This window comes from Macaca thibetana, chromosome 5 (assembly GCF_024542745.1).
Source record: "Macaca thibetana thibetana isolate TM-01 chromosome 5, ASM2454274v1, whole genome shotgun sequence".
Lineage (NCBI taxonomy): Eukaryota > Metazoa > Chordata > Mammalia > Primates > Cercopithecidae > Macaca > Macaca thibetana.
This window is the reverse complement of record NC_065582.1, coordinates 21,070,887-21,094,739: the sequence shown is the minus strand read 5'-3', so window position 1 is coordinate 21,094,739 and position 23,853 is coordinate 21,070,887. Positions and strand designations below refer to the sequence as shown.

The 23,853-nt window shown below is 40.8% G+C and overlaps 2 protein-coding genes across 9 annotated transcripts in view; one reads left to right on the top strand and one right to left on the bottom strand.

Annotated features, from left to right (window-relative positions):
* PALLD (palladin, cytoskeletal associated protein) overlaps positions 1-23,853 on the top strand; it is a 432,781-nt gene that overhangs the window by 360,963 nt on the left and 47,965 nt on the right. For all 7 annotated transcript variants that reach the window (XM_050791713.1, XM_050791711.1, XM_050791710.1 and 4 more), the window contains one exon: positions 21,318-21,986. In XM_050791713.1, the coding sequence (XP_050647670.1) occupies positions 21,318-21,986 (669 nt within the window). The remainder of the gene's footprint in view (positions 1-21,317; positions 21,987-23,853) is intronic.
* Positions 6,059-23,853, bottom strand: part of CBR4 (carbonyl reductase 4) — a 155,609-nt gene continuing 137,814 nt past the window's right edge. The window contains exons 6-8 of one of the 2 annotated variants that reach the window (XR_007725878.1): positions 8,937-9,152; positions 8,446-8,538; positions 6,059-8,183 (exon numbers count right to left, since the gene is read on the bottom strand). The gene's annotated coding sequence lies outside the window, so the exon portion shown is untranslated. Of the gene's footprint in view, positions 8,539-8,936; positions 9,153-23,853 lie in introns of both variants that reach the window. The other variant, XR_007725877.1, reaches the window with a different exon arrangement.

The following is a 23,853-nucleotide window of genomic DNA, read 5'->3' as shown; positions in this document are numbered from 1 at the left end:
AATGCTTTAAATTATAATTCATGATTTTTTAATTAAGGCTTTCTTATTCCATCTGATCTCTTATACACTCTAGTACCCAGTGATACACAAATTTTGTTAATTTTGGTAACTCAGTCTGTCTGTGCAGTGTGTGACCTTGACATTATGTAATGTGAATGGGATGGCTACACCTTCCCTTTTCCCCAGGACGATCAATCTGCCAGTCGTCTAGAGTTCTATGTAGTTCAGCCTGTGTCCCTGATTAAAGGGCCCACATTTGGACAATGAATTATTTACACGACCATCCTGAATACTAATAGCTCACATTTATTGAAGACATGCTCGAACATTGCTCAAAACACTTTATATGTACTAACACATTTCATCTTCACAGTCTAGGAGGTAAGTGCTATGATGGACCCCCATTTTGTTTATTTTAGATTGACTGGGCACACGTGCAGGTTTGTTACAAGGGTATATTCATGATGCTAAGGTTTGGGTTTCCATTGATCCTCTCACCCAGGTGGAGCACACAGTACCCAAGAGGAAGTTTTTCAGCCCCTCCCCTCCTCCTTCCCTCCCGGCTTTTGGAGTACCCAGTGTCTGTTGTTGCCATCTTCATGTTCGTGTGTACAGTGTTTAGCTCCCACTTATCTGGAGGTATTTGGTTTTCTGTTCCTGGTTTAATTTGCTTAGGATAATGGCCTCCAGCTGCATCCATGTTGCTACAAAGGACATGATTTTGCTCTTTGCTATAGCTGTATAGTATTCTGTGGTGTGTATGTACCACATTTTCTTTATCCAGTCCACCATTGATAGCATCCGGGCTGGTTCCACATCTTTGCTGTTGTGAACAGTGCTATGATGAGAGAGCGTACATGTACCATGTGGGGCTTTTTGATAGAATGATTTATTTTCCTTTAGGTATATACCCAATACTGGGATTGCTGAGTCTAATGGTAGTTCTATTTTTAGTTCTTTGAGAAATTTCCAAGCTGCTTTCCATAGTGGCCTAATTTACATTCCCACAGTGTATAAGCACTCCCTTTTCTCCACATCCTGGCCAGCAGCTGTTGTTTTCTGACGTTGTAATAATAACCATTCTGTCTGGTGTGAGATGGCATCTCATCGTGGTTTTGGCTTGCATTTCTCTGATGATTAGTGATGCTGAGCATTTTTTCATGTTTGTCAGCTGCTTTTATGTCTTCCTTTGAGAAATATATGACCCCCATTTTAAAGATGAAGAAACAGGTTCAGAAAAATTAAGTGATCAAAGAAACTCAGCCAGTAAATAATAGAGTCTAAAATTTAAACACAGGCAGTGTAACTCCAGAGCCTACATGCCTAAGAAGTACAGCATTACCTTTCATTCCTAAACCAGTTAAGAAGTACATGAATAAAACTCCTAGAGGATGGAAGGGTCCTTTGGAACTGGGAAGTTCTTGGAGTCCTTGAATAGAAACGCTTTCCCAATTTGCCAGGGCAGGGCCCCTTTATGGGAAACAGTGAGAACCATCCAGCAGTCCAATTAACCGAGCACAAAGCACAAGGCATATTTGTTTTTCTTTCTTTTGAAAACATAAATGTTAGAAACGTTCAGAAATAAAAGAGATTTAGAAGTATAAACTTGTAACTGTTGGAACCATCCTCATATTTTCTAGACCAGTCTTCCTTCTCTCGACAACCCCTTCTCTCATGGCCATTCCTCGCCCTCCATGTTTTCATGAACAGTGTGATTGACTACTCTGATTTTGTTAGCTAGCCAAAGTGTCGCATGAGAACTCGGTGAGCGGGCTGGTATGTACAGCCTGTCAGAGGCAGCACTCGGTAAGAAGGCTTCATTGTTTGCATTAGCACATTATGCTAATGCTCCATTGCATCTCAGGATTGTTTATTTATAAATTATTTGTTTTAGGATATGGTATTAGCTTCGTCAACACCATTGTGGACTTCACATTTAGAACTGTTTTTTCCAACTCTTTTTTACTTATTTTTCATGAGAATAGTCCTTACGTCAAGATGAAAGAAAGGTGAAACACCAGGTAGAATTAGCAAACTGATAAACAGCCCTGTTTAAAGCCATGGAAAGGTAATGTTTAAAGAAGATGTTTGTTTTAATTGATTTTTACTTTACATGTACACGTTAACTTCATAAATCTTACCTTTCATACCAAGAAGCCTAGATCAACTAGCATGTTAATATGCTGAGGGCTGAGAGCAAAAATAGATAACCTAAAGTTGTCTAACAAATTAGACATCACTTAAGAGGAAACTCAAGTGTGTTTCAGGGAGCAGCGGCAGGTCTGCCTTAGATTTTTAACCACTGCATCCTCCTGTTAATTAAGATCAATCAGATACAAAAATCTTTGGTCAGAACCAGTATTACAAAAGAACCTAAGAATTTCTGCTTTCTCGTCTTTCTGTTTACCATAACACAGGCATATATCCAAAAATATATAGAAAGCAAAAATTTGGAGAGAATTACATGCGCTTTCCTAAATGCACCTTAATGCTTTCCCTGGTGTTACTATTACTACTGTTGGAAACATCACTGTTCAAACGAGCCTGTACGTCACCACACATTGCTCCCCACACAGCAACACTTCTGATGACGGCAGCCCCCTGCCTTGTTACTCACTGAGAAATAGAAACTCTGATTATTTAGAGCAAAATTTCAGATTTGAAGAAGTTTTCCTAATAAGGAAGAATGATGTAATGTTCATGGAGGGGGTCCAGGTTCCCTTCTTTGTTTTATTTATATTAGCTGAATTCCAGGGGAAAATGCGCTATGAAGCATGAGGGCTGCTAACTATATTTAGCCACACAAAATTAGTACATCAGGGGGCATTTTTTCTTTAAGTTATACACTCATAAATGCGCTGGAAGATATTTTTCCAGGCATCCTGTTTTTATGAAGTTTGATCAAGCATAAATACTTTTATTAAGATGCTACCTTTTATTTCGCGTGTGAAGAAAGTATCCATTGTAATCTTTTTACTTTGGCACGTTTCTCTGAGATACTGGTTTCTGGGTCAAAAGATAACTAATAATCATACCTTGGTTCAGAAGATTGTATTAACTTTCCAGAGTGCTCATGCCTGTCATCCCAGAACTTTGGGAGGCCAACTCAGGAGAATCACTTGAGCTCAGGAATTGGAGACCAGCTTGGGCAACACAGGGAGACCCCATCTCTACAAAAGTAAAAAAAAAAAAAAATAGCTGGGCACAGTGGCACATACCTGTGGTTCCAGCTACTTGAGAGGCTGAGGTGGAAGGATCACTTGGGCCTGGGTGGTCGAGGCGCGGTGAGCCGTGATTGCGCCGCTGCACTCCAATCAGGGCAACACAATGAGACCCAGTCTCAAAAAAAAAAAAAAAAAAAAAAAAAAAAAAATCCAGAGCAGGCTTTTAGAAGGAAGCAATAGTAGTTTCTTAGAAGAAAGATAATGTGTGTTTAAGAGTCATGTTCTGCCCATTGTCTGGCACTATTCAATCTAGATTCACTTCCATCCCCCTCACCTTACTCTAAATATAAAAACAGTCTGTGCGTCTTAAGACGGTAGACTATCATTTTTGTACTTTTGCATTACGACTTTTATTTAAACATATTTATAAACTGGAGAAAAATCAAATTTGTAGCATTTAAACGTAAAACCTCAGCATTATAATTGGTCATTCCCTCCTCTCGTCAACGTGTTACATTTTTGCTTTGCTCTGTTGCGTGACTCGGGGCTTACGCTGCGTTTCACGTGAGAGAAAAGTCAAATTCATCTCCACCCCACAGCCTGCTATCTTCTGCCTTTTACCCTAAGTCTTCGGAGCGGACAGCTTCCTCCCCATGACTGATAGTTATCCATGCTCACGGCTGCTGGCAGGACTGACTCCTATACAACTGTGGCCTTGTAGTTGATCTGAATAGGATGAGCCTCTCTATGGAAACGGAGTCTTCTCTCACTGCCTGAAGGAGAAGGCTCTGCTGGAGATGGAGGGCTCTCATCTGCATATGGGTAGCACCGATGGTGCCCCAGACATGCTGAGCATGTGTGAATGTCTTAGAAGAGTGGAAAGGTTTGAGAAATGCAATCTTAGAATCATTTCTAATATTACTTGATGGGAGGTCAGCAAATACGTTAGCAAACTTGTAAAAAAATTGGAGGACAACTTTTTGCCACTATCATGGACAAATCTATCACTGCTGCCCCAAATATTGGTCCCTCAGAGACCACGTTCTTATATTCTGAGGCTCTGCAGTTGATTCCTGTTCAGTAGAGCATCTGGCGAACCTCTAGTAGCACAGACAGACAGTAACCCTTGTGAGAAGTGAGGGAAGTTTTAGAACTAGGCCTCAAGGAGCGCTGTACAGTAGAAATAGAATGTGAACCACCATAAATGCAGACCATGTATGCAGTTTCAGTTTTCTAGTAGTCACATTAAAAGGGAAAAAGAAATTAATTTTAATAGTACATGTTATTTAACCCAATATATTCAAAATATTATTTTAACATGTAAATAATATAAAAATTAGTCAAGATCATTTTCCAATCTCTTTTTAAACTAAATTTTTTAAATCTGCTGTGTATTTGACACTTACAATACATCTCAATTCTGACTAACCACTGTTCAAGCACTTAATAGCTACATGTAGCTAACAGTTACCATAGTGGGACAGTGCAGGTCTGGAGGATGTGAAATTAGGTAAACACACAACCTTTACACCCGAACCAGTGCTGCAGAATTGATGGTAATTAATCTAAATGCTCATCTCTTATCTTTTCATGTCTGAAAACTGCTGCTGAATGTACAAACCAGAAAACAGTAATAAGGGCCAATCCCAGTGGTAGAAGTGGAGTTGATTTGGTGGAGAAGGATCTGTTGATTCCAGATCTTCAACCACAGCCATGTGCAGCTGGACAGAAGCCCCCTCTGATTCCCAGGGCTGGAGTCGGGGCAGAGGCAGAAAGTCTAAAAACAAATACATCAATGTAATCATTTCAATAATAAATGCTGTGAAGTAAATAAAACAAGATAATAGAGATGGGAGTACTCTTCTTGCTCACTCCAATAGTTGAGTGAATCATCTGGGAAGTGAGTTGTGCTGTGGAGTGTGAAAGGTGATTTTAATTCAGTCTGAGAGCCAGGCACAGTGGCAATAGCCTGTAATCCTGCACTCTGGGAGGCCGAGGTGAGCAGATCACTTGAAGTCAGGAGCTTGAGACCAGCCTGGCCAACATGGTGAAACCCCGTCTCTACTAAAATATAAAAATTATCTGTGCCTGGTGGCGCACGTCTGTAATCCCAGTTATTTGGGAGGCTGAGGCACAAGAATCGCTTGAACCCAGGAGGCGGAGGTTCTAGTAAGCTGAGATCGTGCCACTGCACTCCAGTCTGGGTGACAGGGTCTCAAAAAACAAAAAATTCAGCCTGAGGCAAATACTTCCCTCTAGTCCTCACCGTGACTAAAGAGATCCTCATTTTTCTTTAAGAGAGAATTTCATTATTTAAAAACACAATATCCAAAGAAATTGAAGAAATTGAAGAAGCTGGTTTCTATGTACTTCAAATAATATTTTGGTGTGAGGCCCCAGATGACAACATCTTTCTCCCAGGATACCACAGCTGACATAGCTAAAATATGAAGTATGGCCGAAATAATACACAGTGAGCTGATAACTTAGGAAATATTTTTGTTTGTTTTAACCAAGGCAAACAAATTAAAGATTTTAATGTTTTATTTCCATATTTGCTTAAGTAAACTTCAAAACTAATTCCTTCCAAAGAATTTTGCCTCAGCTACATGGATGACCAGTGAATGCTGTTGGGAGTGTAGGACTACACTGAATAATCAAATAAATCTATTGAATATGGAAGTTTTGTGTTTAAAAAAAAACTCAGTAAAAAAGCACTAGAACCACCGTACAGTATGTATCTATATGCTTATTATGTATGGGGTAGCTTAGGAGGGAACTCAAGAAATGGCAATAGTATTTGGTTGATGCCGGAGAGGGAAACTGGACTGGGAAGAAAAAGTAAGAGATGAAGATGTACTTTTCAGTGTTCTCTTTGTTTCTTTTGCATTTTGAAGAGCAGAGGTTTTTAATTTTGATGAAGCCCCAGTGCATCAATTTTTTTTTCCCTTATGGATCACCATTTTGTTGTCTTATCTAAGAAATCTTTACCTAACTTATGGTCACAAAGATTTTCTCCTGTGATTCCTTCTTGAAATTTTACAGTTTTAGATTCACATTTATGTTGAAGATTTTTTTGTTTTTTTTATTTTTTTTTTTTAGAGCTGGGGTCTCACTCTGTCCCCCAAGCTGGAGTGTAGTGGCCGTAAGATCATGACCTCCTGAGTCCACTTGATCCTCCCATCTCAGCCTCCCAAGTAGCTGGGACTACAGGCATGCATCACCATGCCCGGCTAATTTTTTAGTTTTCTGTAGAGACTGGGTCTCACTTTGTTGCCAATGCTGGTCTCAACCTTCTGGGCTCAAGCGATCCTCCCCTTTCAGGCTCCCAAAGTGCTGGGATTACAGGCCTGAGCCACCATCCCTGGCCTGTCGGAGACTGATACTAGTTAACTTTTGTATAAGGTATCAGTTGTGAGCTGAGGCTGGAAATCCAATAGGGTTTGGAGGGGTTTTTTGTTTTTATTTAATCATGTGTATTCTTTTAAAAATAGGATTTCATTTCAAAAGAGATTAAAAAGAAATATTGTATAGAAATGTCTGCAGTTATAATAAGGAGTTCAACTTTAAAAAGAAAAGGTTGTTTTGTTTTGCTTTGTTTTGAGACAGGATCTTGTTTTGCCACCCAGTCTGGAGTGTGGTGGCGTGATGGTGGCTCCCTGCAGCCTCGTTCTCCTGGGCTCAAGCAAGTAGCTGGGACTACAGACTCACACCATCACACCTGGCTAATTTTTTTTAAAATTTTTAGCATAGACGAGGTTTCACTGTGTTGCCTAGGCTGGTCTCAAGATCTGGGCTCAAGTGATCCTCCCGCCTCAACCTCCCAAAGTGCTGAGATTACAGGCATGCAACACTGTGCCCAGCCAAGAAAAAAGTTTTATTATGACTACTGTGCTGATTTTCAGGAACAGTCATTGTGCTTTAATTCTCTAAGCCAAAAATGTCAAATTCTGTTGGGCAAAAAGACCGTGTTGTTGATTGCACTCTCTCATATGGTCCCTTGCCTTCAGCCATTTTCGTAATCAAAACTTGATGGCAGTATTTTGTTATAAGGTAAGAAACTAACAATGGTAAAAGCCATTTGCCAGGGTAAATCTGAACTAATTATTTAGATCAGCTGAAATAAAAAGGGTTACAAAGACGGGATGTGGATACTAAAACTTCATTGGTAATGAAAAGATATGGATAAATTTGCATCTGCCAGATCTGCTTAGGGAGAGCATATACATGAAGTGGAGGAAGTCATCCCATATCCCTTACGTAAGGACTGAGATCCTGCTGCCAGAGACACATGTTGCAATATCAATAGAAGGTCGTCACATTGCCTTCCATGAGGGAGTGGGTCTGTTTAATGCTATCATTTTGTGACATTGAGAACGTGTGAGGCCACCCACACCTTCTCTGCCCTTCACCAGAGCTGGGGCCAGCCTCTTCCGATAAATGCTAAATAATGACTATTGCTTTGAAGGTGCAATTAGCAAGGGAGCCCACGTGTCTAGGGTTCTTTTACGCCATGACAGTGCATGAATAGTGTACATTTGACAGGGGATGATCCTCTCTCCCTACTCAAGTTTGGAACCATTTGACAGATAAACTGAGGAGTCAGAAAGAGATCCAAGCACCAGATTTGTACTGGGGAGAACTCAGAGGAGAAAGGGGATGTACTGCTGGGCCTCATGAGCTGTCTTATTCTTCACCGTGAGCTAAGCATACTAACACCCAGTCACAGGCAGCATTGAACAGCTCCACGCAGATCCCACCCTCCAAAAAACAGGAAGAAAAAGCCCTCTGATTGCAAGCAAGATCCAAAGAGAGAAGAGCAAGGGAGGGGCTGATCTGAGCATGCCCAGATCCATCCCCCACCCATATTCGCCACAAAGGGAGGAGACAGGCAAAGAGGGCCCCCTTCCTGGAGATCCCTCCATGAGGAAGCAGTGAAGGATGCAGGGCCCACTCCATCAGTGCCCAGTGTTCCACCGATCCTGCATAGTAATTTTGAAAGATGATAGCATGATGCTCCTGAAAGGAAAAAAAAAAGAAGTTTCCTCTATTAGGTCATTAACATGTATCATGAATGACTTTAATGTCTTCTGGTTCATTTTGACATTTTTGTAAATTCTATAGATGTTTTATTTACTCCCATGATATATTTTAAAGATCAACAAATGTCCACAGCAAAGAAAAAAATCACTGGTAAATTCGTAACTTTTCTATTTCTATACTTTTAACTGTTACATTAATCCTGTCTTATTCAAAAGGTATTCACCACAAAAATACTTACTAATCTTGGTTTCCTGTATGAACTCCTTGTGCTTCTGAGATTAGAGATATGCTGTTCTTTACTGGTGGCCACAATCAAGAGATAAGATCATGCCTAAAAGGACAAGTTGGGAACAGAAGTGTAATTAAGTATACTCTGTATTCGTTTTACTTAGGATTATAGTCCTTTAACAATTTCATCATATTTAAGCTTGAAAATATGCATGATTGCTGATACCACTATAGTCATAGACATGTATATATGCACACATACACATGAGTGATGAGACTGTGTTACTCAGACATAGAACCGCTGGACAGTCAGCTACACATTACTTCTAGGCAATGGTTCATCTTCTCTCTTCAGGGAAAAAGTATCCCTTGTTGGAACCTGACAGATTTTGAACATATCTTTTCTGTGTTCTTTGTAATGTTTATCTGTATTCTTGTTAGAAATGACTTTCTGGTTCAGTTATTTAAAAGATTAAGCCTTTTAGTGAAAGGAGATCTCACCTTGGTCTCATCACTTGAGAGGCTAAGAGTGAAGAAACCCAGTTACTACTCCGGGCTCTGCTGCTGGCCTCCTGTGTGGCACTGCACCAAACGTACTTATTACTCAGCTGGATGAGATGATCCCGGTTCCTTCCATCCACACGATCCATGCTTTCCCGTGTATCTCGGCACACAGATACTATACATACTTCAGTGGCTTTTTCCATTGTTTTAAATCTTAAAAAGAAAAGGTACATTCTGGTGTATATACTACTTCCCTAAATGAAGGGCCATCTATTGTATAAGTCTTACAGAATAATCATGAAATCCAGATGTGGTGTGCAACAAACTTCATTATTTACATGTTTTGGAAAAGATTAATAAAGTACAGCAAAATAAGCTCAATACTACAGCTGTACATGCTATTCTATAAAGTATTCTTTTGAAAAGCATTTCAAGATTTTACAGCATTTTTATTGTATTGGAAACAGTCACAGATACCATATTATAGAAAACTCTGTTTGATAGAACGCCAGATGAATAACTGTGGACTATACACAGTCATATATAACCACATTGGAAACTTCATGTAACTATGATAAATTTCTCTCATTTTTTCCTTAGGAGTAATTACATTAGATAATTGAGCTGTTTCATCTAAGAAATTATTTTTGTGGTTTTAGTCATTTCTCAGGGAGGGAACCTCATTTATTACAGTTCTCCCCAAGACACACTGGATAGACTTCATCTGCTCCTGGAAGAACTGGTTCTGCCTCCTGAGGGGAAATGGCTAGGCAGCACTGTCTTCACTGCATCTCATCCTTTGGCCTCTAAGGAATGTCAAGGTCAGCTGGTCAAAAGCTAAGAAGGGCCAAAGCCATTTAAAATTTACTGTTCTTTTCCACAGTCACAAGTCTCTTAATTCATGCTGCTAAGCTGCATCTCTTGAGCTTGCCAAAATGCATTTTTGAGCTTTTTCAAGAACTTTCTCCTTCTTCAGATGAGAGGTTGGGAAGGGAGTCTGGTGATCAGTCAAGCCCTGCATTCACACCACAAACCCCTTGGCTTGTATATCTCAGCCATTAGCATTTAAACTAGCAATGGTAGACTTGTAAGAGGAAGTAAATTACTCTGAGAATCCAGATCCAAATGTGCATTCCTCACATTGATTGCAAGACCAAAATATGTAGAAAACGTTATTGGCTACATTGTTATTATTTATTCAGAAATGTTTAGTTCTTCAGTTATAGGCCTATCTTAATAGAAATTTGAAAAGTAATCTTTATAGTGTTCACCATGTGATATAATGTTTCTAAATTGCATCATATTTAGTGATACAGTATCTCAAGAGATGGAACAGCATAACAGATGAGTAATATTAGTGATATTCAGATGTACAATCTTGAAAGACTAAAGAGTGAATTTTATAGCATGGCCACATTTTAAAAATATTTAAAGGGGACTATTTAAAAATAATCCAACTATACTGCAAAGATATGAAGAAAGTCAGACCGAGAATGATTTAGTCAAGGCCACACAGATAATTGGTGGCACAGTCACTTCTACCAGGGAAAGCACAAAGTAGCCCAATGGCAGGAGATGCTAAAAGGGGCTGTCGGTGATTTAAAAACAAAGCTATTTAGGCCATGTGTGGTGGCTCACGCCTGTAATACCAGCAGTTGGGGAGGCCAAGGTGGGAGGACTGCTTGAGCCCAGGAGTTTGAGACCAGCCTGGGCAACACAGTGAGACCCTGTCTGTACTTAAAAAAAAAAAAATCCCACTGGGTGTGGTGGCACACACCCAGCAGTTTGAGGCTGCAGTGAGCCAAGATGACACACTTCACTCCAGCCTGGGTGACAGAGCAAGACCCTGTGTTATTCATAAACAAACACATAAATAAATACCAAGCTATTTTTAAGAATTCAAATCCAATTATTTTCGAAATAATTCTTCTTGTATTTATTTTTTTCTACCACAAACATTGTGTTCAAGAAGGAGAGTGAAGGACAAAACCATAAGTATGTAGGAACTTCCATACCATGAAATTCCACGGTAGTATTTATTGCCCTTATGTGATATATGTCTCTTGATTTTTCTCAGAAATTCGAATTAATATTATACTTGGAAAATATGAAGTAAGAACCTGTATTAATTGGTTTCATCTTCCTGTTCACATTTTGGAAGTACAATATTTAGCTGTAAATACATGATGTTTGGCTAGTACAGACCAACAACTCATTAGTTTCTCAATATAATGAGTGCTAGTTGATGGTACTTATGCTGAAATAAGAAATTCTGGAAGCAAATTTAATTTCTTAGTTTCAAAATCAACTCCTTCAGGTTGCTTTGTACATTGTTATAGTTTTTCCAATAAATATTTTTAAGCATAGCATATAAGATATAACTACCTAAAGTTATATGTATGGAATGTGTTCAGAACATAGCCTGGCTGTCTCTATAGCTGTTTCGGGCGCCATTGCAATATCTATATCTCAGTAACCAAGAAACAGAGGATAGGAGGGGCAGACTTAGAGCCATAGTCTTGAGTGGAGCCCAAATCAGAAAGGTCCGCTGTATCTGAGGAAGTCACACTGCATGTGGTAAATACGAGATAAGTCCTGGTGCTTTGGTTACAGATGTGGTAACATCATGGTCATGAGCCAGAGCTCCTCAGTTTAAATCCCATCTCCACTTCTTTCCAGCTGCATAATCTTGGACAACTTACTATATATCTTTGTGCCTCACTTTTCTCATCTGTAAAATGGAGATAATAAAAGTGGCCTCTCTCCTAGAGTTTTTATAAAGATTAAATGAGTTTAGATGGATAAAGTGCTTTGAATGGTGTTTGGTACATAGTACGTGCTCTATAACAGTTAGCTCTCATCACTAGATAGTGGTGACACTGTTGGGGCTGGCAGTAGTAGTAGGAATAGTCATGCTTGATGAAATTCTTTGGAAAAGACCTCCCCTGGTGGCTTTAAACACAGGAAATGGATGAATGGATACCCTTCTCAGGCCTCCAGGATATTTTGTAACGGTCTAAGACCTTCTTTAAGTTACAAACTTCTGGAGTTTTATGTTTTAAGAGTCTTTTTGAGCACTATATTTTTTTATATGCACGTAGTCAACAGTCAAACAGTATAGAAGAGATAAAATGCAAAAATAAAAGATGTCCTCCCTCCACCTCATTCTAGTCTTACTTTCCAGAGGTAAACACTTTAAACTATTTGTTTTTAGCCCTTCTGGTGGTTTCTTTCACAAGTTTATGAACAATATATGAATTCATCCATTTATTGATTCATCAACTTCTGATAGTGCTATTAGATTAATTTTTGTATTGTTCTTACCAGCAAGATGTTCTTGTTGGGCCTTTGGTACCAACCAGCTAATAACAGCAATTTCTTGATCTCCCTGTGTTTCCATTGGCATATCGTAAAATAAGGAAATGGGACTTATTGGTTTCCAAGGCCACTTTCTAAAAAGTGTTAAGAGACCATTTGAACTAGTTTAAGTGGAAAGAAAAAAAAAGAAGAAAAAGAAAAATTCTGAGATAAAACTGGTCTGAGGGTTATCTGGATCCAGCTGCTAAAATAGTATTCCAATTTTAACTGCCTCTCTCCCTTTTTCTTTTATATAAGGAATTGGCTGTTTTTTATGTACTAGCTTCCTTTTTGTAGACCCTTCCGTGATGGCCAGGAACTCTAGGTGATTCTATCCTTTTAGACACATTTCCCTTCCATCTTCAGTATGAAAAGTCCCAGGGAAAGGCTCTGATTGGCCTGACCTGGATTATATACTTATCCTTGGATAATTTGCTGAAGCCATATAACAGTTGACTAGTCCTGGATCACATGCTCACCCTGCAACCAAGGGCGAGAAGATTGTGGCCCACAAGGAATAGGGTAGAAGCAGATCTGTAAAGGGAGGGAGGAGTGCGGTTACCAGATGAAAGAAGAATGGTAGAGAATAAAAACAGATGTCTGCCACACTTGGAGTTTCAGGAAATTGACTTTAAGAAGAAACTCATTCAATTCTCCACCTACTAGTGAGTCATTACTTGCTTGTGTGAATGCTTACTGCCATGCATTCTACCATTGGCCTCATTCTCCTTCCAGAAATAAAGCATGACCTCCACCTACACGTTCTTTAACTTAGTATCAGCCATAAGCAATTCCTGGCAGCACTTCACAACACTTGAAAAATGAATACAGACATCAGTGTGATGTTCCAAGCAGACATCAGTGCTTTAGATTCCAGCCCCAACACAGGCATTCAATGCGGCCTTGTTAGAAACACTCTGTCCGGTCCTTTATGACTTGCTACACTACACAATGGACACACAAGGGAGCTGTTTCCTCTCTCTGTATAGGGACCAACTTTGTTATCTCAGGATACAGTCTATGTTTTGAAAAAGTGGCTGTAGAACAGTGCAGGATGGGAAGAATGGGTCCTATCAAAGAACTGCCTAGAGATGACTAAAGTTCTCACCAAGTACTGAAAATATCCCCGAGGCACTTCTCTTCAAGGTAAACATAAACTTATTGCACTTTTGACTGATGATAACCAAATAAAATGGAAAATGGGCACTGGTACAGGCTGCCACTGCCTGGAACATGATGGAGTGCCTCACAGATGCCAAATTAGGAGCTGCATTACCAGGTTCACAAACCCTCTCACTCGGGTTTGGGAGTTTCACATTTTGGATACTAACAAGCCAGAAATATGTAAGTACTGTTACTATAAGAGCTCTGATACATATATATCTCCTTTATTAGAAGATGCATTTCCCTTTTCTGTATTCCACACAAAAGGATGCCTGGCAATCTTTTGACAGGTAGTAAGTGACATCTATGTGCAAAATACTGTAATAAGAAGATAGAACACATCTGGCTCTGGGCGATCTGGGCTGGTGTGTGAGATGATAATGCCACTGCCAAGCTGACAGTACCATGCCGGCCTTGTGGGCTGGAGTAGTATGGAGGAGGGAGTAAGAACTGCTAGATGTTACTAGGGAGGGCTTCAAGAAGAAATGGGCATTGAAATGGGCACAAAAGGATGAAGACAGTGGATGGAGAGAAATTGGTGGGGGTGGCCTTCCAAAAGAGGGCAGTGTATGAGAAGAGGCCAACAGTAAGGAAAACTCAAAGTCAGTCTGGGAAACAATAAGAGTAACAAACTTAGAAGAATGAAAAGGTAGAGATAGAGCAGCATTAGTTGGAGATAAGATTGTTAGGACTGTTTGAGGCCAAATTATGGGTATCTTAAATATCAGATATTATTTTAGGGAGACAAGTTAGGTCAGGATGAGAGCAGCTCTGTCTAGACATAAGTTTGAAGTGAAGTAGCACATTTATATTACACGGAAGTGGATAATGGAATTCAGGACTGAGGGCTGGGTTAAAGAGATCAGGGAGCGAGAGTGATGCAGTTGACTAACTCCTTGTGCAAAGAGGAACATAAAGTTTAGATCTTGGTAGGATACCCATATTTAGAGTGATGGAGAAGAACTAGTGAAGGAAGTAAGGCACAGTCCCAGAAGTAGAACAAGGAGAGTTATGTTAGTGATGTCAAGGGAGAAGAGTGCTTCAAGAAAGGTGGAGTGGGTGAGCCCATTGTCAGAGCTGCAGAGATATCAAGAATGAGGGCAGAGAAAAGCCACGGGACTGCTGAGCATAGCACAACCCTATCTTCATATTTGAATGAAATGTCAAATGAATTTTTGGAAGATTTACAAAATCAGGCCAAAACATCCAAAGAGCTGTGGCAGAAAGAGGGGAAAGGGTTATTAACAGAACATTGGCCACTTACCACTGAAACAGTTTGCATGTTTCCTTTAAGGGAAAGCATTATAGCAGGACCACATCCAACTCTAGCCCCATAGAAGCTATTTTGAGACACATAAAACCTAAAAGCTATTTTTGTCTTGATCTGGGTAGAATTTATCTATAGGTATATCTGTCTTAAGAAAAAAAAATACAATTAGTGTTAGCCAGTTAGTTGACAGAATATTCACAGATTATTCACAGAATAAAGTATTCCTTTTGTAAGAAGATTTACCATGGAATTGTTTTTATCTGCCTCTCAAATGCCTTTAAAATCTTCTTCTGTTTTCCAAAAACTGATATATACATTTTTCAAAAACAGTTGAAATAGGTGTGAAAACAGCATATGCATAAGGTTTATATATATATATACACACACACAAATAAGCACCATACTTGGACTTGTTTAGTTGTCCAAGTTTACCAGTTTCTTTGAAATTAGGTTCTTTATAATGTTTAAATCTTACAGGGCTAAAGAGGACAGGTCATAAAATCTAAAAGTTTATTAGGACCTTAAAGTTGAAAAACTACCCCAGAAAGGATGAATGAAGTATCCAAAGTCATAAACAGAATGTGGCAGACCTGGAGCCGCACGATTGGAACATTTCTCTACTGGGCTGACTCCATGTTTTTACTTGTAAATAACCTGCATGATAGTGGCTTTATTTCTAGAGTACTCCCTTAGGAAAATGCAACTGTGTTGCTGAATGCCATACAGCTTGATGGAACAGGGAGTTTTACATTGCATAGAAATCTAGGGATTTAACTTCAATTCAACAGATATTTATTGAGTGGCTTCCCTGAGAGTAAAGAGGAAGATACTGAAAATGGAGGGCTCAGCGAAGTGGAGGATTGCTATTTTTTGTAAAGACATTTGGGGAGCAGATGATGGTTATTTGTTTGGAAAGAGATGACACTCTGCCCTTAGCAGTAATCAACTCTTACAAATGCCGACTGCATACCACTGTTTTGGATGTATTCTACCCAGCAAGCATAAGCTATGATGGGACTGACACAAGGGATGTCACCAGCCACTGTATGATGAATGAAAATGAAAAGCTGGGGAAACATTAACCATATGAAACCTTAAAATATGCCAAATTCGTCATTTCATTGGAAGACAGAAAGTAAAATATCTGTCCTTTCTTCCCTAATTCTTCAAAATCTCAGAGAAATTTTATACTTAAGACTTTAAAGTTCCTCAAAATCTGTCTCACAGGGAGCTTTTCTTTGGAGTTTCAATTAGAAATGAGATCACTGATTTTGCTTCAAGCATTGAAAAAAAAAAAGGTTGAAAAACAGATTTTCTTCAAAAATGTACTTTGTCTATGATAAGAATTAAAACCAAACATTTTCTATTAGGAACAGTCGGTATTAATTCCTTTTAATGTCCACTAAATTAGCATAGTTTTTATAAGAATCAACTAATATCTTCCTGCTGTTTTCACTGGCCTTTGTATCAGTAGAAATGAAAATCATTTTGGGCATTTAACTGTGATGCAGAGTTAACTGTTTTAGAAGCCGACCTCGGATTCCTCCCCAAAAAACAGGCTGGGGCTGAAGCACCAGTGTTCTGTGTTAGTCAGATTCATCAGGCACATCACAACTGCAGGCACTGGTAAAGTCTGTCCCTTATCATATGCAATTTATGTCAGGCTACAAATCCTGCTCTTCTGATGGGGTTATAAATGCTTTGGACCACATCCTGCAGCCCTCCCAGAGCCAAAGTGACCATTTATCCCACAGAGCTGGATCTCCACAGACCTCCTAGATGAGATCTCAACATCTGGCAGCCAGCGGCAGGAGTCAACTTCTGAGAAACAGTTCACATTGCTACTGACCCTTGAAGAACACCATCTCCCCACCTCTCATTCCTATTCCTTATGTTACATGAGAGACTAAGCCATCCTTTGATATTCCAGAGAAGTTCCCAGGAGGATTAGGAATTGGTCATCAATTTCAATTGCTCCTTCTCTCTCTCTCTTTCTCGGTACATGGAATGACTTCAAATAGAGATCAACTTTATGCATTAAGACATACAAAGCTACTGTTTTTCTGTGGCAGAGCCAAATATGACTCTTATTCTAAGTACAAAGGAAAAGTCTCTCTAAAAGAGACTCAAGTCGTGTGCTGATTTCACTCAGGTCACTTCTCCCTTGAACCCTCCTCCATAATTGTGTTCCGTTCTGGCTTTGTTTGGAAAGTCACACAATTTACAAAAGGTTCCGAATGCACTGAAGGTCAACAAATAGGGCTTTGTAAAGAAACCTGTGTCCTTTTGCAATACATTTTAAACTTATACATATTCCCAAGCAGTAATCAATTTTAACTTAATTCTTGCATTTTTTTGTTTATGGTACTTTCTAGAAAATCCAGATTTTTATCCCTGCCTTCTCCCCTAACCTTAGGGGAATGTATTTTAATTATTTTTGTACTTACAACCTCCTATAAGTCTAGTGCAATACATTCTCATTTGTCTTTTATTAATCCTTACTGTGTAAATGATTATTCTTAAGATTGTGATTTATATACCTTTTCCCAAGGGGCAATCATAAGTTAGTGCTAAACAAATCAAGTTGTTAGATATTGACCTTCATGCAGTGGACCTAGCTTCTGTGATATGAAGATATCAATTGAGCTATGAGTAATAGAATTTTAAAAGACGATTGAAGCATTACTATAATAAAGTTATAGATGGAACTGAACCGGTACTACCTGAGTGGGAAGCCTTTGTAGGAGTTTTATTTTCTATTTTATACATTCCCAGAATTGATACATTGAAGTCTCATGCATATGATACTGAGCTAATCTTAGCCAGATGGGAATATATTGTGGGAACACCTCCCAGCTTACCCCTGATTCACTTACCTACCTTCATTTGAAAATTCTTAAGATTTCCCAGTCCAATATGGGACCCTCCTAGTATAGGAATGTCCTATGGAATATGCCTGATGAACCCAATGGGGTACAGAAATTGCAGTAAGAAATTTATATCATTGTTGTCATTGACAGTGATAAGTCCACCATGTTTAGTGTTTGGCCAGGTGCTGTGAAGATGCCAAAAGTTACCCTCCTTACCTTTAAAGTGCTTATAAATATCAGGACCAGAGGAGCTTATGGTTCAGAGGGTACAGTCTTGTAGCTCTTCATACAATGGCTTCTATCGCACAGTCAAATATGAAAGAAAGCATATAAACTAACAGCATATTTATTCATAGATCACAAATGTTTTTCAGCTTTGTGATCTCAAGAGTTTTTCTAGATGATTATGAATACCCCTTCTTTATTATTACGAGCAGGGGATAAATCACTTGCAATCGAGATATTGCTCCAGAGAGACATACCAGGAATTTGCAATTTACATAAAAGTTGTTTTGCGGAAGTTTACTTTCACATCATTTATTTTAAACTTGGGTTGCAGTTTCCCAGAGAAAAAGTGATATGTAGTAATAACAGCCAACATTTTAACAAACCTTTTTTGTTTACTGGGCACTCTATAGAGAATGATGTATCACCAGGCCTTCTGAGCCAGCCAGCCCTTCACATCCAGGTTCTGCCCTTGGACACATTACTTGACCTCACTAACTGATGGTGAATGTTTTAAACGGGGATAACAATCCCTGCCTCCTAGGGTTGGTGTGTGTCTCCAGTGCTAGGCACATGGTAAGTGCCCTACGGCTTCGTGATGAGGAGAAGGGGGAGGAGCAGTGCTAAAACCAGCCATCTTAGCTGGTCTCAAGACAGCCCCATCTCCAGTTCCCCATCAGCCCACCTGCCACTGCTGTTCCTTTGCTAGTCACTTGCAATGGAAATAGGTGAAGAGAAACCCCCTGCAATAATTAAACATTGTTCCTGTTTTAAAAGGTCTGGTTTGTAAAGTAACCAGGATTGATATGATTCTCTTCTGCTGAGAAAGATAATTTATTGAGCTCATACTCCGAACCAGGCACTGTGCTCATCATTTAATTCTCACAATGACCCCACAAGCTAGTAGCTGGCTAGTATTTCCAAAAAGTTGTTTCATTTTTTTTTTTTCAGAGAAAAGACAGCAGAAAAAAAAAATGGACAAACTAAAGAAGTAATGAATTTCCTATGACAAATAACTTCTAAGTAATTTCCAAAAGCTATAGGCAACCTTGCGTTTCTGGTACCTTTCATTCTTTCGGCCTTTTTTTATCTCTGTGAAAATCAACTTTTCTAAAAATAGCTTAATGAGGAAGAAGAAAATGGTAAAATTGTGCATTTCATCACATCACATTCCAGACAGGAAATTCATTTAACTCAGGTATTTAAAAGATTATCATTTGCACAGAAATAAAGTCAGACACTTTAAAATTCAAAAGATGTGTTTGTGCTCCTTTTCCCCACCCCCTCCATTCCCTGCATATTATATTCTTCATGCCTCACTGAACCACTGAAAAATGGGGAAGTCAAAACTCTAGCAAAGTTCTTCACTGCAGTATATACTAGCAGCCAAATCACTAGAATGCCCATTCATTTCTTGTGAAATGCTACATTAATAATTTCTTAAACTGTCACTTCATACTAAAGATAGCACTTCCACAGCTTTAAGCCCACTTGGGTTAGCAAACATGGTGGTTCTTTTTAATGCCCGAATGAATAGGTTGACCCATAGAGAAGTTTAGAACCAATATAGTCATGGTCTGGGCTTTCCTGCCCTGGTTTCTTTGAAGACTGGCTCTCAAGAGGCACTCCCTAATCCTGGGGTCAGGGAATCCTCACATCAGGTACAGGGCATGATATGATGTCTGTAGCTACTTCAGCAGAGCCACCCCACACAGCAATTTGCTGACGTCAGGCCAAGCCTAAAATACTTAAAACACAGCTGTGGCTTTGGCCATTGTGAGCCCAGGTGGGGACAGAGTAGGGGAACAGTGCCTTTGAGGAGAGCCACACAGATGGCTTCCAATCCAGATGCAGAGGTCAGCTGAAGGGTGTGGAAGAGTGTTGACGGTAAACATCCTGGGACGGGGATGCATGCTGCCCTAGTGAGGAAATGTAAAAGAGACAGCAAAGGCAGGGAGATGAAGCATTTGGGGACTCAGAATGGAGAGTGCTGGATAATGGATTTTAGAGCTAGTGGGTGGTTTTTATGAGTTCTATTCCTGGGCCAGTTCTAAATGCATGAATGCAAGAGCAGATGTGCTTGGACAGTCTACCCAAACCACACAGACATCTGGAACTTCAGGGCAGTGGTGAATCCCTGCAGTGACATGGCTACTTTTAAAACACTCAAGTTCAATAGGAACCCACAAAGTTCTTTGTTGTTCAAATATTTGATGCTCTGTACCTATTAAGAACATAGAACCATCTCCTCATTACACCTTTCAGTTCCCAAGAAAATGTGTCTGTCTTGTCATGGATTTAATTGTAATCACTTTACTGGATAATTATAGAAGGGAACAGAAGACACAGAACAGAGTTTAGAACTTGCTGATGTTCCCACAGCTCATGATACTTGAGAAAAGACCTAGACATTTTTTCACTTTTTATTGGCCGCTTCAATTCTTTGTGTTGCTGAGTCTCTGAAGGCTTGATTTTTGCCTATGGATAAGAAAGTTTTGGGGTCTGATTTTTAGTTTTAAAAGGTTTATTGTCTATTCATAGATACTTGTTTTATCTGCTTGTTATAGTGCCACCTGAAGTTGAAGTTTCTTGTGACAGCTATTGGTCCCTATGTTTACCTCATGTGAATAAAGGGAAACATCCTGGATGTACAGCAAAGTTGTGGAGTAAAAGAGTGAGATATTAGATCATTGCTAGCTGCTTACTCTTATTTCAGAAATAAAAATTTGAACTCTCTCTTATCAATGGTAAATATTTGGGGAATTAAGTATACATTATTATAAAATATTTTCCTATTGTTTATTGAACACCTACCTGTTATAGATGTTACTTGTTTACATGTGTTTGAAATAGCATGCAATATCAGTGTATATTAAGGTTTGTGTAAGAAATTGGCAATTCATTTTACTACTAAAATTTTGCATAAAGACTTTCTTGGGGACAAATGTAGAGATTAAAGTAATTTTCTTTAAATCCACCTGTGGTATTTATTGAATGCAAAGTTGACAGCACTGAAGTAGGCAAATTGGACTCACCTAAATCTGCCAAATATAACTTCAACTTTTTTTCTTTTTTTTTGCTTTTAACTTTCTCATTTTGATAGAATTCTTTTACCAAAAATTGACTATGAATGAGAGGACTGAGAACTGATGTCGAAATGTTTTTCTCTTAATATTTCTTGATCCGTTAAAAACAAAATATGGCTCCTGGAAGTCAGACAAAATTTCCATCAGGATTTGTAAACTGGTTGGGATCACCTTATGTGAAACTTAAATGAGACAGTGAAATGGGCGAGCATAATTCACTGACTTAGCGCTTGGTCCAGAATGAACTGCTGGCACCACACTTCGGGCTGCTATGTGTGCCCATTCCCTGGGTGTTCTCTGCAGCTGGCCTAAGTGCCAGGCGATGCTCACAAGCTGAGCTCACTCCTGGAATGCACGTTCCTTGCCGTTCCGTCTCTGAAGGTGTCACTTCTCTCTCTCCCCACAGGGACCCTCTGAAGATCCAGCAACTCCAGAACCAAATCCGACTGGAGCAGGAGGCCGGCGCCCGGCAGCCTCCGCCAGCCCCGCGCAGCGCGCCGCCCTCGCCGCCCTTCCCGCCGCCGCCCGCCTTCCCCGAGCTCGCGGCCTGCACGCCGCCCGCGTCCCCGGAGCCCATGAGCGCGCTGGCCTCCCGCTCCGCCCCCGCCATGCAGTCCTCCGGCTCCTTCAACTACGCGCGCCCCAAGCAGTTCATCGCCGCGCAGAACCTCGGGCCCGCGTCGGGCCACGGCACGCCGGCCTCCAGCCCCAGCTCGTCCAGCCTCCCGTCGCCCATGTCCCCGACGCCAAGGCAGTTCGGCCGCGCGCCCATGCCGCCCTTCGCGCAGCCCTTCGGCGCCGAGCCCGAGGCCCCGTGGGGCTCCTCCTCACCGTCTCCCCCGCCGCCGCCGCCCCCGGTCTTCAGCCCCACGGCTGCCTTCCCGGTGCCCGACGTGTTCCCACTGCCGCCGCCACCACCGCCGCTCCCGAGCCCGGGGCAGGCGTCCCACTGCTCTCCCGCCACCCGCTTCGGCCACAGCCAGACGCCCGCGGCCTTCCTCAGCGCCCTGCTGCCCTCGCAGCCGCCGCCGGCGGCCGTCAACGCCCTGGGGCTGCCCAAGGGTGTCACCCCCGCGTGAGTAACAGCCGCAGGCCTCCGCTCCCTGCCTCTCCGCCTCGGGTCGCCCCGGGGCTCCCACATCCCCATACACGCGCGCCCATCAGCCTGCAACCCAGAGCACCTCAGTAACATTTCACACATTTCCCTCCATGCGATGTAAAAATTCTTTTTTTTGAGACGGAGTCTCACGCTGTTGCCCAGGCTGGAGTGTAGTGGCCGGATCTCAGCTCACTGCAAGCTCCGCCTCCCGGGTTCGGGCCATTCTCCTGCCTCCGCCTCCTGAGTAGCTGGGACTACAGGCGCCCGCCACCTCGCCCGGCTAGTTTTTTGTATTTTTTAGTAGAGACGGGGTTTCACCATGTTAGTCAGGATGGTCTCGATCTCCTGACCTAGTGATCCACCCGTCTCGGCCTCCCAAAGTGCTGGGATTACAGGCTTGAGCCACCGCGCCCGGGCCGCGATGTAAAAATTCTTAACGGCAATTTGACTCAGTGATTCTTGCGTGGCCACTTGACATGATCAAAATCAGAACTTTTTCGTCTGAACTAATATGAGATTCTCATGAGGAACTATTCAAACTCTATGCAGTGCTCTCAATAATTATGACGGGGGGGGGGCTTAGCTACCGTTTATCGAGCACTGTGCTAAGCAACTCACGTATACTATTTCAGTCCATACTACATTCCTAAGAGGTAGCATCGCCCCAGTTAAACTACCGAGGAGTCTAGGAGTTGAATAAATTGCCCTGGGTCACATAGCCACTAAACCGAGACAGGAATCCATGCTCTCACCACCAAACTATGTGTTTTATTATAATATTTCATGCCAGCATTACAATGGGTGCGAAGGAGTTTGGTTATTAAGTATACACTTAGTGTTTTTGAAAAACCTAAATTAACAGATTTAAGAAATAAGCCTTTGTGTGAATCTAGTGATTGACTGGAATGTAGATAAATGAGGGTGTATGCAACCTAGTGGAGAAATGATGATGCAGTTTTGTCCCTGGCCTGTGATCTCGAGATCCATCACATGCCGCCTCTGTCTGTTTCTGCTTGCAGGTGATCTAATATGTCTCTCCTTACCTCACAGTGATGATGTGGCAGCCCTATGAGGTCTTTAAAATGGGAAATCTTTGAGGATAAATAATGACCACAGAAGTACAGTAAACTCCTCAAAAGAAATACAGTACAGGTGTTTGGTATGTTTGGTTGAAGAGTAAAATGAGTAAAAGCTAGCACTTACTCAGTTTACTGAAGACTTCAAAAATGAGTGAGTGCTCGCAAAGGTTAAGCCAGCACCCATATCTCAACTCTTCCTGCTGAAATCCTGCTTCAGAGTTTGCCAGAAGCATACTATTGTTCAGAGAGAAAAAGAAGGAAACTCTACTAAAGAGTAAACAGGAGAAGATCTTAGAATTCAAGTTATTTTCATTCATCTATAAAAGTGTTCCATTGCTAGGATATACTTTTGCCACCTTAAAGGCCAGCATTTCTATGTCGGGCCTCGACGAGGTGTACCAGGCAGCTTCAGTTAGCACTGCTGCTTTTGTTGGGCACTTCCTAAATGTTGATTACATGAATTTGAAATCTGCCTTCTTCTCAAATCCTTATTGGACGAAACACAGTCAAATGATTATGTAAAGAAACAAGTCCAATAAAGGAGCCAAATATAGTAATGATGTGATAATGGACTTCTGTTAAAAGTTGTCAGTCAACTTGTCTGAGGAGAACCTTTGTCTTTCTCCTCTGCTTTTTCTCTTTGAGCTTTAATTTAGCTGTTAGAAAAGGAAGTGTATTATCTTGGTACAAAGAAGCTATTAGAGAGACCCAAAGAGCTAGAGTTTGTTGCATGACACCTTTTCCTCCTCTCTCATTAAAAGGAT